The sequence below is a fragment of the Aspergillus pseudonomiae genome (assembly GCF_009193645.1).
Source record: "Aspergillus pseudonomiae strain CBS 119388 unplaced genomic scaffold BDV37scaffold_16, whole genome shotgun sequence".
Lineage (NCBI taxonomy): Eukaryota > Fungi > Ascomycota > Eurotiomycetes > Eurotiales > Aspergillaceae > Aspergillus > Aspergillus pseudonomiae.
In genome coordinates, this window is record NW_022476008.1 from 302386 (window position 1) to 320488 (window position 18103).

The 18103-nt window shown below is 45.8% G+C and overlaps 6 protein-coding genes across 6 annotated transcripts; 4 read left to right on the forward strand and 2 right to left on the reverse strand.

Annotated features, from left to right (window-relative positions):
* Nucleotides 1-564: 564 nt before the first annotated feature.
* BDV37DRAFT_280822 (putative membrane bound cation transporter) lies at nt 565-2957 on the forward strand (the record flags this gene model as incomplete). The annotated part of the gene is made up of 4 exons (XM_032086666.1): nt 565-1356; nt 1415-2597; nt 2650-2836; nt 2894-2957. The coding sequence occupies 4 exons, from the start codon at nt 565-567 to the stop codon at nt 2955-2957; spliced, it is 2226 nt and encodes a 741-aa protein (XP_031943865.1).
* Nucleotides 2958-3326: 369 nt separating this feature from the next.
* On the reverse strand, nt 3327-4893 carry BDV37DRAFT_280823 (uncharacterized protein; the record flags this gene model as incomplete). Its single annotated transcript, XM_032086667.1, has 5 exons — nt 3327-3417; nt 3469-3555; nt 3622-3686; nt 4228-4561; nt 4613-4893. The coding sequence occupies 5 exons, from the start codon at nt 4891-4893 to the stop codon at nt 3327-3329; spliced, it is 858 nt and encodes a 285-aa protein (XP_031943866.1).
* A 647-nt stretch (nt 4894-5540) lies between these two features.
* On the reverse strand, nt 5541-7330 carry BDV37DRAFT_292103 (MDR family MFS transporter; the record flags this gene model as incomplete). The annotated part of the gene is made up of 3 exons (XM_032089107.1): nt 5541-5606; nt 5737-7143; nt 7229-7330. The coding sequence occupies 3 exons, from the start codon at nt 7328-7330 to the stop codon at nt 5541-5543; spliced, it is 1575 nt and encodes a 524-aa protein (XP_031943867.1).
* A 944-nt stretch (nt 7331-8274) lies between these two features.
* On the forward strand, nt 8275-9135 carry BDV37DRAFT_280825 (uncharacterized protein; the record flags this gene model as incomplete). Its single annotated transcript, XM_032086668.1, has 1 exon — nt 8275-9135. One exon carries the CDS (start codon nt 8275-8277, stop codon nt 9133-9135), a length of 861 nt encoding a protein of 286 aa, XP_031943868.1.
* Nucleotides 9136-10218: 1083 nt separating this feature from the next.
* On the forward strand, nt 10219-11101 carry BDV37DRAFT_280826 (uncharacterized protein; the record flags this gene model as incomplete). The annotated part of the gene is made up of 3 exons (XM_032086669.1): nt 10219-10303; nt 10357-10727; nt 10796-11101. 3 exons carry the CDS (start codon nt 10219-10221, stop codon nt 11099-11101), a joined length of 762 nt encoding a protein of 253 aa, XP_031943869.1.
* Nucleotides 11102-12058: 957 nt separating this feature from the next.
* On the forward strand, nt 12059-15016 carry BDV37DRAFT_280827 (pyridoxal phosphate-dependent transferase; the record flags this gene model as incomplete). The annotated part of the gene is made up of 2 exons (XM_032086670.1): nt 12059-13187; nt 13257-15016. The coding sequence occupies 2 exons, from the start codon at nt 12059-12061 to the stop codon at nt 15014-15016; spliced, it is 2889 nt and encodes a 962-aa protein (XP_031943870.1).
* Nucleotides 15017-18103: the final 3087 nt, after the last annotated feature.

Here is an 18103-nt window from a genome sequence, read left to right on the forward strand (position 1 = left end):
TACAACTTAGAAGACATCTCGGAGATAAGCCAATGGCTATGACAGAGTACCCGATCGTGCAAGTTGGATGTTCATAGGGCCGACTAGAACCCATAGACGTGGCGCAGTATCCCAACCAAGTGTCCATTTCAACCATGTAAGTATTTTTAACGTCGTTCTGGTCCATGGATCCAATGGGTTTCGCATTGCGATGATCATTCCGTCTTGGCAAACATCATTAGCTACTAAGCAACTTGCCGCCATCTTAAAACTGAGGCAAATCTCCGGGGAATCCCCTGAAGCTTGTCCTGCTCCTTCCATTCCTCTCTTTTTCTTTTTTGGTTTCTGCAATATCTGCAATTACTGCCTAGGGATTCGACCTAGTCCCCTGCCCCTGTGACCTCCGATCTCTGGCTCTGAAATACATGCGTAAGTTGCCCTCTGCTCCACTTCATTCCTCTCCACCCTAATCTGCTTTCCCGTTCTGGATAAGAGCTGGCCGCCAGCTGCAAAGAAGTGAATTTGCCCTCGTTACCCCCAACTGGGTCGAATATCAAGTTTTGTGCTTCCTTGACTGACGATTTGATGCGCCCTCCAGACCGTATTCATTCGTGGGCGAAAGCTCACGCGTCCTCTCGTGGTTCTGCTCCTGACACTCAAACTCCCTCCAGCACTCTCGGTCCTCAACCCGCTGTAGGAGTGACCGCAACCTCCCAGCAAAATGGACAAGTGACTGATCCCGTTGGGACCCTGGCAACACCAGGGTCGGATCCTGAAAAACCCGATGGGGAGCAACCGTCTGCCCCCAACCGAGGACTTTTGGTCCGTATGAAGGATGGCAGCATCCGTTTCCTCAGCCATACGAAGCATGCCCTTTGTCACAGCTGGGTCAATGTTCTGCTCGTATTCGTGCCCGTTGGCATTGCCGTTGAGGCTGTCGGCTTAAGCCCGGGTCTTATCTTTGCCATGAATGCCATCGCCATCATTCCACTCGCCGGTTTATTGAGCCATGCCACCGAATGTGTCGCTAGTCGTTTGGGAGACACCATCGGTGCTCTCATTAACGTCACCTTCGGAAATGCGGTCGAGCTAATTATCTTCATTATTGCACTGGTCAAGAATGAAATCCGAGTGGTTCAAGCCTCCTTGTTAGGCTCCATCTTAGCAAATCTGCTGCTTATCATGGGAATGGCCTTCCTCTTGGGAGGTCTTCGTTTCCAGGAACAAATCTACAACAGCACTGTCACTCAAATGAGTGCATGTCTTCTCAGCTTGAGTGTCATGAGCTTGCTTTTGCCGACCGCTTTCCATGCCTCATGGTCAAACAATGCAGCGGCTGATAAGTATACTCTGAAAGTCAGCCGCGGAACTAGTGTGGTAAGCAGCGACTATTCTTGGTGCTCTCCAAATCTCCCCACTAATGCTTGTTAAACAGGTCTTGCTTCTGGTGTACATCCTGTACATTATCTTTCAACTCAAGTCCCACTCCTACCTTTACGCCAGTATCCCCCAGCAGATTATAGATGAGGAATCCCACCCTGGTGTTCTGGCCGATTTCATGAACCATTCATCAGATTCCTCCAGCAGTTCGTCGGATGAATCCGACGATACGACAACGTCGTGGAGCACTGCAAAACGTATTAAGAAAGCGATGAAGTACCGCAGACATCGAAAATCGAGCACTAGCTCCAAGGGCACCGCTTCTACTCCATCATTCCGCAAGCAGGTTCTGTCGGAAATGCCATCTACGGGAAGCAGCGAGACGCCCGACTCTGTTCATCGCTCAACATCGATCCCTACGGACGATCCCGCATCCTGTGCGATTGAAATCGGTGATGACCCTCGCTACGATGCAGACAATGATGCGAACCAATTCGAACCCCACTTCCGAGACTTCGGTCAGGAATCCAGTCAAGTGAAGCTTTCCAAGAAAAAACTTAAAGCCAAACGACGTGAGATACGGAAGCAACAGAAGCTTGCAGAAAAGGCAAATGAAACGGCCGCTACAGACAGTGCCACCAATACTCGACCATCCTTCAAGACTCACTTGTCGGAACCTCCCTTGGAGCTGAGTGGATTGGAGAAGGGCCCACAGGACCTAGATTCTCCCAAGAGACGCAGTGCATTCCGTCCTGCTATCCCCTCCCTGTTGTCAAACACTGTTTTCTCTAACTCCCAAACCCCATACAACGTACGGGGTGATCCATCTGGAAATCTCAACGGCCTCCGACGCACAAATTCCCTCCCGTCTCGAATGAACCGCCCTCCACCTGTTGGGAATGCGGTTCAATTCGCCCGTGGCGCAGCCCGAATGCCCACCGCTGTCAACCCGCAGACCCTCCAACCAGCACCGGAACATCAAGAACCGGAAATGTCACGCACGGCTGCAGTTGTCATGTTGCTTCTCTCTACTGGTTTGGTCGCTGTTTGCGCTGAGTTTCTAGTGGACGCAATTCCCGAGATGATCGAAAGCTCATCCGTCAGTGAGGCCTTTATCGGTCTAATCATTCTCCCTATTGTTGGAAATGCAGCGGAACACGTCACCGCTGTTAGTGTGGCCACAAAAAACAAAATGGACTTGTCAATTGGTGTCTCCGTTGGTAGCAGTATTCAAATTGGTGAGTTGCATCATATCTATTCCATAAGACTTGTATAACTGACGTTTAACAGCCATTTTCGTCACTCCTCTGGTGGTCATTCTCGGCTGGTGCATGGACAAAGACATGTCCTTGTACTTCACTCTATTCGAGACCATTTCCCTCTTCGTCACTGCATTCGTGGTGAACTTCCTGGTGTTGGATGGTCGCAGTAACTATCTTGAAGGCGCTCTTCTGATTGCGGCCTATGTGATTATTGGGTATGTCACGCATCTAGTACCGCATGCTTTTGTGTTCAGGACTAACCTTTCGTACAGTGTTGCTGCGTTCTTCTACCCCCCTGCTAATCTATCGAGCGATGTTGCTACTGCTGGGCATTAGTTACACGCAGTATCCGACGGTTGATGCTAATGGATGCCGTCGGAATATTCTGCTTCTTTCTACCTCACTACGAAATTAAATGTAATAGTTATTATTTGCCATGGTAGGAGAAACGATTCGGATGTGGTACATAGGTTTATTCTTCTCGGACTGGATGGCGTTGGACACTACCAGAGTGAATTACGTCCGAGCACCTTGCAGTTTTCGGGCATGTTATTCTACTTATAATAGTTATCTACTCATTACAAGGGGTACTCTGTATCTGGTTCTCAGATCCGGTGTTTCCTATTGTCCAGCACACTTTATAATTCTGGTCCACAATCGTAGTTTTATATTCATATACCCATTCATTCGAACAAAGCACAACGATCATGCTTCCTGGTGAATATCAACGTGTACACCTTCAGGAAACTGAACCTCCTTCAGATCATCCACGGTAACATTCTCCGGGGCGACAAATCTACGTATCATTAGTAAGTATCACCATACTTAGCAGGGACTATAATCATACGAAGTGGTATGTATAGGAGGCATGCTCCTCATAGAGATGAACAAGGTCTGCTCCGTGGCTCCCTTCTCTGCGAATTTGTCCTTGGTCCTGTATTATGGATTAGAAAGGTATATTGAATGGTAGATTGCAAGAGCAATCGATGGTCAGCAATACATTTGCTCGATGATGCTTCCGTATTGCTGATATATCTCTACGGTGTCGTAGCTGATTAGGATCGTCTGTTGGGTATTAGTATAGTCAATTTTTGTTGAATGGAATGGATTGTGACTGACAAACCGGCGCATTGCTCTGTTTAATTCTTTTTTATCAGGATTGTATTTCCCGAGTGCCTCTTGCTTCATTTGTGTAGTGGAAGTTACATGCAGCGGGGTTCATGAATTGGGATGCTTCTGTCTTGCGGGAAAGCTATGCTGATGACATCATCGTCGGCTGGGTCTTTAATATTGCATGTCTAAATACTCGAGCTGGAGTTATACAGTAGGATAAATACCAGAATGATAGAAAGTCGTATCCAGGGATTTATTATAACTGTGTTCACAGTGCGTTTTATTGAGAATTAACAGATTCCCGCGTTGAATACTTTAAGGGGCATGTGCTAGTTCTCATATTCATTTAGAGATCTGTCATATGGAAGGCATACAAATTATAGATGACGGATTGGAGGCCGCAGAAATAAAATGTCACTCGGTAAGAAGCGATGCAGTTATTCTGATAGAAGAAGACTTAACACCATCCACCTTCCAATAAGCCAAGCCCGACCTTTCCAATGGCCTTGCCAGATTCAAGGATCCTATGTGCCTCTTTAATTCCTTCAAGATCCAATTGCAGTCGCCTCGTCAGGTGGCATTTAATCTTGCCTGCGTCGATAAGAGCTGAGAGCTCTTCCAACTTTTTCCATTGATTAGTGTCAACGCCATGGTACATCCTCGATCCAAGCCAGCACCAGACGAATGTTAGAGACTTGGACATAAACTGAGTACCATACATGTTCATATCGGGAGATTGAACGATTGAGCAAACCTTACCCAGCGGAGCAATGATGTCCGAACAAACACCAAGGTACTGCGACGTGGAATAGGTGATGTAGACATACCTGTCTCGAGAATTAGCATACATCCATTTGGAACGACGAATCACTGCTCACTTGATAGGCACATCAAGATGGAGCTCATCAATCTGCTTCTTCAAATCTTCCCGATGATTGATAACGTGAGTCGCTCCCATCTTCTTCGTGAAATCGATCGTCTCAGGTCGCGATGCCGTGGTAATCATGACAGGCAACTCGAGTACCCATCGCGCGATTTGCGATGCCATGGCCCCTACACCACCGGCGCCATTGATGATCAGAATACCGACCTTTTCTCCCTTTTTGATCTCCAGCCGATCCAATAAGGACTCGTAAGCGGTTCCGTATGTTAGTGGCATCGGGCAGCTTCAACAAAATCTAATGATTTTGGTTTATGCCTGACGGTAACCTCCGGCACTAATTGGTATTCACAATAGGCACCTTGTTTTGTAGGAGATGATACATAGAAAACTTCGTCACCGCTTCCCAAATGATGTTATGATGATGTTACCCAAAGCTTATTTATTTTCATCCTTATGGCTTTTACCGGTGGGCGACAATACGCAACTATTGACATGACGAATGTATAGAGTAAAGAAGAAAAAGAAGAAGGAAGAAGTAAATGAACATGGCAATGGCACGTATGCTCAATGTCGGCAGTTCTTCTGCACATCCAAAGGCGAAGTTCATCTGGCCAGGCCAGCAGTATACAGAGTATAGGGTCCGTGCTAGTGATTGAAGGGCGCACCAAGGTGACCAAATAGCTGTTAAGTCTGCCTAGTAGCTACCTATTTTTAGCTAGACAAGCGACTCGAGTGTGAAGTTCTACCATCTGACATTGATTGGCCAAAACATATTCTAGGGAAAGAATGACCTTTGAACCATGGCATAGCGCTAGCTACATTTGCTCTATAGATGGGTTGAAATGATAGTAAAACATGAAGTAGGTTTCGTGCGATAACATCTTGCATGCCAGTCTTATATACGTCAGAAGTGGACATTTGTCTTATGCCGCTTTCAGTGTTTTGGGTGTCCGCTTTGACGACTTGTTAACCGTAGAATGTTCCCATCCCTGAAGAAGAACACCGGTACAACGGCATATGGGTTCTCTAGTGACCATTTTCTTGAACAACTGCCTGTTCTCTAGTGGGCTTCACGGTAGGAACACTAGCACCAACGCTGCCCAAAGAATGATCGCTGACCGATATGCGGTCCATCTTATATTCTTTGACAAACACGCTTGTGAGTAACCCCAATCCTGCGAAACCGCACATAACAGCCCAAAGTGTAGCAAGAGCTTGGGCATAAGCTTGCTTGGTTGGATCCCGAAGATCAGCAGGCAAACCCTTGATAACCTCTGCTAAAGCTGAGGCGTCTTTAGCGTATTGATCAGCGATTCCCTTCGTTTGAGGATGGTTTCGTAATTGCGATTTCATGGAATTCTGGAACACGACGCCGCCAACAGCTACGCCGATCGCCTGTCCCGCGCTTCTGAAAAAATTCGTCATGGTCACAGCCATGGCCATATTATTTTCTGGAGCAGAAGCCTGAATAGCAAGCGTCAAAGAAGAAAACAGAATCCCCGTCCCGAGTCCAGGGACTATGTTTAAGAATATCCACTGAGGAATACTTGTTTCGACATGCAACAGATAAAGCAAACCAGTCCCGGTAGTAGTCAGAATCCAACCAATCCAAATCTCCCACCGATAGTGACCCCGAAGAGCAATGAGTATGCCAACTAAGCCGGATGCCGGGGCAACGGTAAACGTTTCTGGGAGCAATGCTACGGCCGATATAATTGGTTTATAACCTAGGACCGCTTGGTAGTAGAGCGGAAGGTAATAAAGCATTGACCACAACAACATGCCATGGAGGAAGCACCCCATATAGTTAAAGGAGGAGGACAGATCCTGAAAGATATGCAGCGGGATGAGCGGATTAACTGCAAAGAGCTTCTCATATGCGACGAATGCCGCTAGACCGCCCAAACCTAGTACTAGGGGCAATATTGTGTGCCATGAGTTCCACGTATACATCACTCCACCCCAGGTTAGCGGGAGAAGGACTGATGTCAGTGATGTGGTGAACAAAATACAACCAATGTAATCAGCCTTTGCCAGTTTTGGACGGATAGACGACCGAAAAAGGCCAATCTTCCATAGCATTGGGACCAGGAGAACACCAATGCCTGCAAAGGGCAGGTTAATCCAAAATATCCACCTCCACGTCACCAACTGTGCAAATACCCCCCCAAGGAGAGGCCCACAGACGCTTCCAACAGCCCAACTGGCCGATAGTATACTGAGCCACTTGCCTCGTTCTCGAAGTGGAACTAGATCCGTCAAGACTACCTCGGTCAAGGCAATAATTCCCCCCGCCCCAAGCCCTTGTAGCGAACGACCAGCAAGAAGAAGCTTAAAGCCACGAGATATACCGGCCAGGATAGCACCAAGCATGAAGAGTGCAATTGAGGCGAGAAGGGCCGCTCCGCGACCGAAAATATCAGATACGGAGCATATTATCGGCTGGAATACTGTCGAAGTCACTAGAAACGACGTTCCAGACCAGAATGCTTCAATAGCAGTTCCATTGAGCTCCTTAGCTATCCTCTGTGATACAATTAGGATATTTCTCGAAGAGTTGGAGACGGTATTGGCTTGCAAAAGTCGGACAATGCAAAACAGGAGGTCATACAGGAAGTGCGACTGAAAGAGATGTGGCATCCAGAGCAGCGGCTAGGTTCAAGATCGCAAGGATGATAAAGATAATAGTTTGCCTCTTCAGCTGAAAAGACATTGTGGGCATAATTTCTTCTTTTATCTGATTCCAGAGAAGGTTTGATCCTAGAAGATGGTGTTTGGGGATATGATCGTGCGATCATGTCATAGTCTTCAACGTAGGGCCGAAATTAATAGGGGATCCTCGAAATAAAAGCCCTTACCACATATGATCTAATATCCTTTGTTTCACTGGGTCTAGGGATCCAATGATACCGAAATTTTACGAGGACAACACGAAATATTACATAGGACAGATAACCATGAAAAATGCCATTCCTAGGAAAAGGCCAAGGGGCTGTGGTCGTACCAAGGCGAAGAGAAATAAATGGCGGGGAAGATGTATGTACATATACAATACGCATTGCTTACTGTTGAGACCTGCCCTAGTGGTGCTTTCCTAGTGTATTAATACACGATGTTTACATCAAGTAGAGCCTGATCGAGGAAGCGAAAAAAAAAGGGCGAGTTCGGGGCTGATCGCCTGCAATCCAATGCACCAATATAGCTTTAACCCCCTTCCATTTTTGGCGACTCATTTCCTTTTCTGGCGAAAGAAGTATCGTTGTGCAATGAAAAATGCTCCGCCTTATAGAAAGTAAATATTATTTCAATGTTGTACCAGACATTTGAGGTGAAGCAAGTAAGGGATAGTCTCAGGCAGATGCCGAAGAGATAGCTCGTGGGATCCTGCTTCTTTTCGGCTGGACTGACTCCTTGCATGAGAGGTGGGAAACTCCTTCGGTAAATGATAGGCTCCACTATGCATGATAGAGCCGGTGAGTAAGCCCGTAGAGGACTAATCAACAAATATAAAAGAGGGACTCGTCATTCGAACCTCAGGTGCGAGCCACATATCCTTCACTCTCTCTCAAATACATAGCTTTTGAGAATCACAAAGCTAAAGAACCGGGATCATTCAGATTATCAAGTTAGCGGCCTTACCTATTACCGAACAACACAATGCATACGAGTAACTTGAGCAATGTTCCATTCGAATCCGCTACTCATCCACTAAAGTGGAAAAACGAGAAACAGATCTGCGGATCACTGGCGCATATCCCTGTTTCAGCAGACTCAGCTTGCAACGCCTGTAGTGAGGCGAGTGAAATTCCAGGCTATACGGTTAAGCTCATGGGCCCAGATAATGCGAGCGACTGTCCCAAGGTCACCGCTCTCTTTGAGAAGACCTTCATCGAGCGGGAGCCACTGTCGCATGCGCTTGCCATCTCAGGCGCAGTGTCCAGAGACGCTTTTAGTGCATTCTGCCGATATATAACCGAAGCAACATTCGCCACTGGCATGACAAGCATCGCTACAATTGCTGATGGTTCGGTTATTGGTTTCATCATGGCGGCTCCATTGGACGTGAAGACTTTTCCAACTCTCACGCCTCGAGGGCTTGAGCCAATGTATGATATTGTTGATATCCTGGATGCTAGCCTCCAGGAGTATCTGCGAAATGATCCGAGCATGGCTCCTTCTCAGGTAGTCGAGATCACAATGGGAGGCGTTTGCCAGGACTTTGAAGGGGTCCACATCGCTGCTGATTTGGTTTGGGTGTTGCTTGTGGATGCTTATTTGAAAGGATTTCGTACAGCTGTGGTCAAAGCATCTAGCCGCTCGCAGATTGGATTTCAAGCGGCTGGCTTCGTGACGCTGGCTGAGGTTTCATACAAAGACTATCAATATGCTGGAAGCAAGCCCTTCTCCCATATCGAGCGCCCTCCTTCAGCTAAGTTGATGAAAGCAGACCTGGAAACCTATCTCCTGTCGACACCAGATCCTCGGTCGCGTCGACTGCTCTCTGGGAAACGCAATTGATGTTGAGTTTGGCGTGAACTGCGTTTCTATTGTCGGCAGACCTGTTGAGATACGCATCCTCAATAAAAAAAGAAAGGGCCTGGACAAACTACTTGAAAACGTATTGTGTATAGCTGTTCACATACTTAGTAATATCACAAAACCTTTGCTCTACGTGCTGCCAAAAGCTTAAGATGGTTTAGGGTTTGGGGGACCTGTGCGTAATGTTCTCGCAACCTGGCCTAGGCCCGGTGCCGTAGCAGGAATGAAGTGCAGAGCGCTTTATATCATTGTTCTTGGGGAAATTGTATATTTTGAAATGAGCGTGTTTGAATGGGGTAATTTGTATTGTCCCCATGTTCTGTAATTTAAGGATATCTAGAGATCCAGGACTGGCCACACGGCCGACTGCATCCTGTGTCCTTAACTGATGTAAGGATCTGGATAGCCAACGTTCATTGAATCGAGTGAGTATTTGAATTAAACCATAGTTGAGGTAACAGACACGCACAATATTGTCCCAATGGGCGAGCCAAGTCTTTAAATTGTGTTGGGAGCAATTGAATCTCTGCAGATAACACCACGGACCATATAGCGTATGAGGGCATACTCAAGTAGGTCATATACTACGGAGGACATGAGAATACTCGCTTCCAGATACCTTGCTTATATCGATATATCTGGTACAAATTGAACATGGAGAACAGTGGCAGGCCTATTGTTGAGATTTCCAACATTGTGCACATGCACTACAGTACATTGAAAAAAATCCCTTGATTAGCAAGTATTGGGTTTGAATCAATGCAAGGGAGGAATGCGCAGATGAAATTGAAGTATCGATTTTTCAGCAACAATCAGAAAGTTCAATGCTCAACCTAGCGAGGGAAAGTTACCACTGAGTCAATCGTGCATATTTAGAGCCGGTAGGTGTCCCATAGCATATTGTGGCGTTCGCAGCAAGTCCACCTTTTTCTTTATTATACGACAGAGGTATATAGACAATATTAACAGTGGATATTCGCCTTTGTCGAGATTGTTCTCCCTTCACTGACTCACTGAAAGGCATACCAACTACCTATTTTATACTGCGTGGCCAGTGGCAATATGACCAATTTGAAAGGAGTATCACAAGATGATACATTTAGTAAACCACCTCTAGGAGCTAGAGCGAGGATACTAATGCTTCACGGTCAGACCTATTTCATGAGCATTGTGCAACAGGACGCCTAACGTTTCATTCAGGGCATGGGCAGTCTGGTGAATTTTTCCGCTACAAAACTCGCTTTCTCAGCAAGCCAATCGAGGAAACATTATCACAAATTCCATTTGACGAGTTAACGGGACTTGCTCCTGCGGGTGTCGAGCTCGTTTATCTCAATGGTCCCCTCGCAGCAGACTGTAATCCTGACGGACACAGACGACAGTGGGGTTGTGGTGACTTCGATAATGGAGAAATCAGGGGCCTAGACCGATCAATCCAGCTAGTGCTGGAAGAAATAGAGAAGAACGGTCCGTTTATTGGTGTTATTGGGTTCTCCACTGGTGCCGCTCTCGCCGTAATAATAGCTTCTCTTCTGGAAGAACCTCGGTGCCGTCAGGGAACACAGCTGTCAGTATGTCTGCCCCACGGATAACACACCATAAGATCACTGTTACTTACAGTACTGACTGTTTGATAAAGAATGTGCAGGGACCATTCAAATTTGTTGTTGGGTTTAGCGGGTTCATGTTGGGACATCCCTCCTATCAATTCCTATACGATCCTCCACTACAAACGCCTATATTACATTTTATCGGACAGCTCGATACCATGGTTCCTGAATGCTCAACATTCAAATTGGTAGAAAGATGTGTGAATCCCTCCATCAAGCGCTTTTATGGCACACATCATATCCCTCGCGGCTCGGGCGATATACAAAGCATCATTGAATTCATCTCTAGGGTGTTAAAAGGGCCTAGGCATTCGGGGCCAAATGCCTTACGGTGATTTTCGTATTTTCTTCTGAAAAGAAAAGGAGGGGGAGGGTATACGCATACCTCCAATGGGTTTGTGTTTATATCAGAATGTGATCAGCTACATAGAATTGATCACCCTACAGCAGGATGTGGCAAGGCGAATCTCCCGGAAATGCATATTAAAATTGCGCATACCTTTGGAAGAAAAGAGTAAGGATGAACAAGAACTGTCCTTTGTGTCGATGTATACGCTGTTAAAAACTTGCAGTTCTGAACTGGCGATCAGTGCTGTGATATGTCAAATATTGAGACGAAAGTGGCCAAGGCGATTTGCCTCAACTTGCGTGTTTCTCAACTAGGAAGGTAGTCTTTGACTTGGCTAAAGCTCTCACCGTCTTTTATTAGGTTTTATATTAATAGAGGTTACTGTTTTAAGGAAGATAAAGCTCTCAGATTCCGAGTAATTAAGTGCCCGAGAATGCATAGTCCGAATAATATCGGATTAAAGTTTTTAGTACGAGAATTTATATGGGTCACTAGAGTCATCGGTGAGATTCTCACGCCCGACAGGATTTGTGGGAATGTATATGGGGCATCAAATTGGTCCCAATGAGTCTCGACTGGAGGAACATGATCGAGCTGTAAGGTGTAATATCAAACCCCTTACTTTATGCCGAGATCCGAAATTTCCTGGGCTTGAAATGCCATTCCATGTATGGTAGAAAGGGCAGCGCACTGCAAAGATCTACTACTAGTATTTTGGCATGGCGTGAAATGCATTATTTAGCTTGATACCCAACGCTTAATATGACGCAAGGATGGTAGTCACACATGACTATGATTATTAGCAACATAACCTACTATTATGCATTCCTGGACTGTTGGTTTAGAGTGATACCGTGTAGATACTTTCGTTAATACAAGGGCTGATTTCACATTCTCGACATCAGCCTGGCCTATATATCAGTGAACTGTCGGCTGGGAACCCATGAGAGCTACCCAAAAGGCAGTGTCATCTACTGCTAAACATTGTCCTGCGTACTCATCAACCGAATCCTCCAACCTTTTGTGCGGAATGGAAAGCAAATTCCCTGACGATGGGCATGACTCAGAGTTTAATCAAAGCCCAGGTAGTATTGTCAATGCCTTTCTCTCAGGACAGCACCAGTGGATGGATCAACCGATAATAAAGCGGTGGGCCTTACAACCTCCAGATATACTACAGAAGGTCAACACCTTATTCTGGCAATGGAAGCGGCAAACAATCGGGCCTTTCAGTCCTCTCTGCGACAAAATGTGGATGACCACGGCTGAAGCGCTGTGTCATGCCGGATTACCCTGGCATAGCAATAATGTGAACATGCCAAACGAGATTGACCCTACCTGGCCATTACATTTCAAACACTTTGAGCAACAGGTGGTCGGAGCTAAAGGCGCTCGTGTGGGTGACATGGAAGCCTTAGGGTATGTTTGTACCTGGGACGAAGCAACTCAGTATGCCATTAGGTCATTGCAACAGGAACTTCGTGGTCGGATAATGGATCGCAGGCCGTTGCTTCTTGGGGCTCGAATGGATCCAACCCTTCTCAACTCTACAGCACAGATGTTGGGGCTTGAATACCTGCACGTTTTGGATGACGACTGGCATGGAGCCAAGTATAGGTTATGCCGTGATTTTGGGGCTCAACACCCAGTCATTGTTGCCTCCACTCTCGGAAACATGAAGGGGCATTCCGACAATTTCGACGCAATATGCGAGTTCTTGGCTGAATATCCAGGCGTCCTCCACGTCGACGCTTCAAGAAACTTTGATTTTCTTACCACTCTAGCCGATGGTGAAAGAAAGAAAAAAGGAGTACGCCGGCTCGCTCTACGACGCCCCTGTCTGAAAAACAACCCCATAGAGGGAGACACCATCAATGCTGCTACTATCGTGGCTGGAGGCATGAATACTACATATCCACCATATGTTGTGGTCCTAAGACCCCAAACGCTAGGGTCTTTATATCGTCCATTAGTCGAGTATGTTAGGGGCACTGATAGCACAATTTCTGGCTCGAGGGACTCTATCCCCCCTCTTCTTGCTTACCTTCAAGAACTGCGGTTTGGCTCTTGCGGTATGCGCGAGATATATACTAGATGCGAGTTCAATCGACGCACTCTCTGTCAACTGCTGACTCAAATAGGAGTCACATTTGATAAACCTCCAGGGTTACTGGATATCGTGGTTCAAACAGAAACTAAGATATCAAACATGGAGCAACAAAGGTGGGGGTTACTATGGTTGGAGGATGGGAAATACCTGTTTACATTACAGCCAAGTGTCACACACGGTGATATGGTTGGTTTAGTCCGTACTTTATCTGGCCATTGCATAGAGTCTAAGATGGAATTTATGCCAGTTAAAGAGTCAGATTATCCACTCCCGCATCGCGTGTCACGGCAGATTCGCCAAATTGTTCGCAACTGGCGGGTGGTTTCAAAATTCTCTGGCGGCTACCCCCTAAACCATGCCACTTATTCTGTCCTGGGACCGGTTTTACGCCCCTTCTTTTCGGTGTGGATCCCCAGTGCCTGGTGGTCTAGAACTGCTGAAGAAATCTTAGAGGACCGAAAGCGCACTCTTTGCCTTCCTAATGTCGAGAGCCATGAGTTTACTGGCAGCTTCACTACTGGTAGCACAATGGGGAATCGAGTAGGCATTTATACCGCTCTAAACCATACCCCTGATGCTTTTATCTACTACTCGGAAGCGACACATTATAGTGTTAACAAGATTGTCCACGATAATGACATCTTGACGAATCGTTGGGGCAAGGAACGAAGACCGCGGTTTGCCGAGATTGCCTGCGACGACCTTGGTCATATGAGACCGGACGCTTTAGCACAAAGAGCAATCTCAGACAAACTGTATTGCGATTCCCGGGAAAGAGAGTATCAAGTTATACTTATAGTGAATGTCGGAACAACATTTACTGGTGCCCAAGATGATATTCTGTCACTACGACAGGTGCTTCGATCCGTCGGAGCAGACGCTGTTTATATTCATGCCGACGGAGCCCTGGACCTAGCACTGTCTCCCAATTCTGTGCGCCTGGGACCGCCCAACATTATGGCGAAAAATGGAACCCCGGTCGTTCAGGGCATAACGCTGAGTCATCATAAGGCCTATGGGGTCATGGTGTCAGGGGAGGTAGTTTGCTACACTCCCGCCAATGGACAACTCGCTACAGTTGGATCCAATACTGTTGACCCTCGCGCAGTCTTTGAAACGTGGCTATTTCAGCAAATGTATACTTCAGCCGATCTGATGAAAGTTAAGGGCTATTGCTTGAAGAATGCTACGCTGCTGAGGAAACTCCTCCGTTCGCTAGGGATACAGACCAAGTTCAACAAGGGCAGCCTTATTACCTTGCTACCACGGCCACCTCACTGGGTACTCCAAGAGTTCCATCTCGCACCAGAGGGCGACTGGGTCCACTTTATAACAATGCCACACATCACGCCAGATGCTGTAATGCACTTCGTTAAACGTGTTGCTGCAGTCAAGGCCGCCTTTCAGAGTACTTTTGATGATATTCTACCAGCACTAGAGGCCGCAACATCTCAAAACCTTACTTTAGTACGCATGGAATCAGTTGATCTTGGAATAATCTCGAAGGCATTGAGTGTAACTCAAGCATGGGGGGAAAAGTATCACGAGTTCCGCCACCTTGATGTGGCGGATTTTAAGCGCCGGTACATTTACAGTGGTCTGACTTTTGCTGCCCTAGATAAAAGCCACAAACCTTCGGTTATTTTTCTTGTGGGATCTCACACTGATGGTATAGCAACGCCTGGCCCTGTGCTGTATTCACCTGAAGTTTCATGTACACGGTCAGAGCTAGAACAACTTGCGTCAATTGCTTTCAATCATCTGTTACAGCGTTGCGATTCTATTAGGTAGAAATTGCCTCAAATTCACACCTGTCCTTTAAAAGCTGGCTCCCAAAGCTTCGTCATACTATTACTATCTTATTTGTGAAACAGATTCGAGAAATAGTCCAGTCTCAGTGATACCCACCATTAACACCCCGTTCCCCATCCAGCAGAACCTGGCAAGATCATATCGTCTTCCTTATAGACTAAGCCGCTAACTGCCCACGCCAGTGACGGGTAAAACGGGTGGTGTGCCTATTAATTCATATTCGAATTGCTCTTGTTGGGTCGGGGGTGGATGATGTATGGGCGTCCTATTTTAGTTTAGCGTATGATGAATCCTACTAGTGTCGATCCTTACCCCTTTGCTGTTTATTGGTCCGGGGTTTTTTTTGTACATACGCAAGGACAGTGGGAAGCTTTTTCGGATGACCTCGGCGTGGGGCTGGCAGATCTGGCATCATGCAGGTTCAAATATACCTGCATACTCCATGATTCCTTCATTCCATAGGAATGAAATGATCTACCTTCAGTAATGCCTCACCGTCTCAATATATTGATGTTTATTGATATGTTCTGCATCCAATACCAACTCTGCTGTAAAATAACAATGTTCTCGGTACCGTAACCAGCAAGCGAGCGTTCCACGCAAGCCAGCGTTCCAGCCCTGTATCCCATTTCAAACAGCCACTTTTATTTATGGGATATCTCAGCAACGAGAGGTCCGGAGACGCTATAACTGGCTCTAAGACTTTTAAACTAAATAACCTTCTAATAGAATAGATGCAAGTCTTTTAATTTCTGTGATTACCTAAGTATAGTAACTACAGTTGTGTTATTGTGTATTTTATTATATCTTAAGTTACAACACGCTAAAGTATATTGAAAAAGGTCGTTAAATCTCTAAGACCAAATATATGAAGTATATATTGTATATATTAATAGATTCCGAATTCAATATTTATTACTGTTAGGATATTTGGGTTAAAAAATGGCTATTTTATATGGGATATAGAGATGGAACGCTCTCTTGCCGGTTACGTTATAGCACAGCTTACTATCTTACTCACTACAGTCGTGTTAACAAGTATGCAAGAATTATTTGTTGACATTGTATCCTGCCTTACAGTTACAGGTTTGGAAGCGACTCCAAGTAAGGCTTGATCAAGAAGCCACTTCTCTTCATCTCATAGCCAACGACTCTTAATTTATTCACAGAGCCACGGGCCGATGGCTATGCTAAACGTTCAACCCTAGTCCATCCTACCATTAATACCGATCCCTCATCCTACTTACATTCTTCATATGCAAGGAATATGATATAGAGGTACGCTATTCACACGGGTCTTATTCAATACATCGGAGGAAAAAAAAATACAGTATCGCCTATCCTTCCTCTGTCAGAGACTCAGTCTTTGTCCTTGCAAATGCAAGGCAGTAGCTCGTCTATCAATAGCTGCCCTCTGCCACACGTATAAGTAAAAGTTCAAATTCCCTGTACTAACGCCAAGTCTATTCCTAACTCTATTTGGTGGTTAAATGTTTCTGTGGCTACTTTGCTCTAATAGCATATCGGCATACTCCGCAATGACAGTATATAGATGATTATGGTTTCCGAGGGTGTGATCTAAGACTTTATGAGCCGCTACGTAGTTGCCTATTTTGCTGAGTTTTGATAAAGTTTCGAACCTTTTGTTTAATATCTTCTTCTAACTCCAGAGCCCAGCTCGAAGGGTAATATAGTCACTGTCGGTTGCATCTTGTCGTACCCTGTAGGACTTATTGCCATACTATTCTATTATTGAAGTGACCAACGATGTTACTACTCTCCACAAGAGCAACTAGGGGATAAACTAGGTAGCAAAGCCGTCACTATAAAGTGATAAGCATGTGGGTAGGTGACAGGTGTCGTTTCGCGTTTTCCTGCTATATCTGGTGCCTGCCTCTATTCATGACTCCCAAGAATAATGACAACTCAAGTCCTTTAGGGAATGATATAATTATGTGCGTAACTACACGAGCATGTCTACTCCGACGTTTTATCGATACTTACCTACTAGGTAGTTAACAAACATCTAACACTGGTGGCCGACAACGTATCGCATCACGCCCTCAACTGACAAGGGCAAATGATAACTACACGTAAGCAGTGCCAAGTGGATGACCTCATAGTAACTCAAGCCCCTCGTAACACCGAACCATCACACGAGGGCTCTCAGTTGGCCAACGTTGTTTTACCACCTGCGCTTCCTGATAAATGCACCGAATTAGAAGAAAGTCTAGGTCCTGACGCAGGCCTTACGATGTGGAATTGCTATTTAAGAGTTCAGCTTCAACGGACATCAGAGGATCGAAAACAAAATTATAGAGATCTCCAAGAATGCTACCCCTGCTGCGTAAGCTGAAGGGTTTGAAAAGCAATTCACCATGGAGATTGAAGATCGGAGATCGGAGATTGGAGAGTTTTTGTCTGTCTAAAAACGTTTGGATCACGGAGGAACTTCCATCTGAACTAGTAAACTAGTATTGAACCTCTTCTGTGGGAGGAAGGCTTGATCTTAGCAGAGATACTTCCTGTATGGGTTCGGTGGGCAATGATAGAATGTTGCGTTGATCGGAAAATCACCACATTCGACTAGTTGACAAATGTCCGGACAATCATCGTGCCTTTATAGGGTAATTTGTTGTTATTTCAAGACAAGCGACAAATTAGTGGAACTGATGCATGATTCAGAGATATAGTTCTTGTGGCCAATATCAAGCACAACTTGTGAGAAACTTTCCGCTGTTTCCTGCTCAAGACACGCTCAAAACTCCATGTATCTGTCCTGAGCCGCTAAGCTGTTCCTATACAACGAGCTACAGGTCGGAAAGCGCTAATGAAACGCTAAACCTTGATCATCTGTTCGACTCCGGGTATTGATCAAATTCTTTGCCCAGGTGGAGGTGCTCATGGTTCGAAAAAGAAAGATACTCTATCAAAAGCAAGTGGTGTTACGCACGGGAACGTAGGTCGTCCGTCGAGCCCGTGGAGACATGTATAGAATTAGCATAACCAGATCATCAAGATGTACATCAAATGTCACTCAGATTCTCAGAAATCTCCCTGTCATTT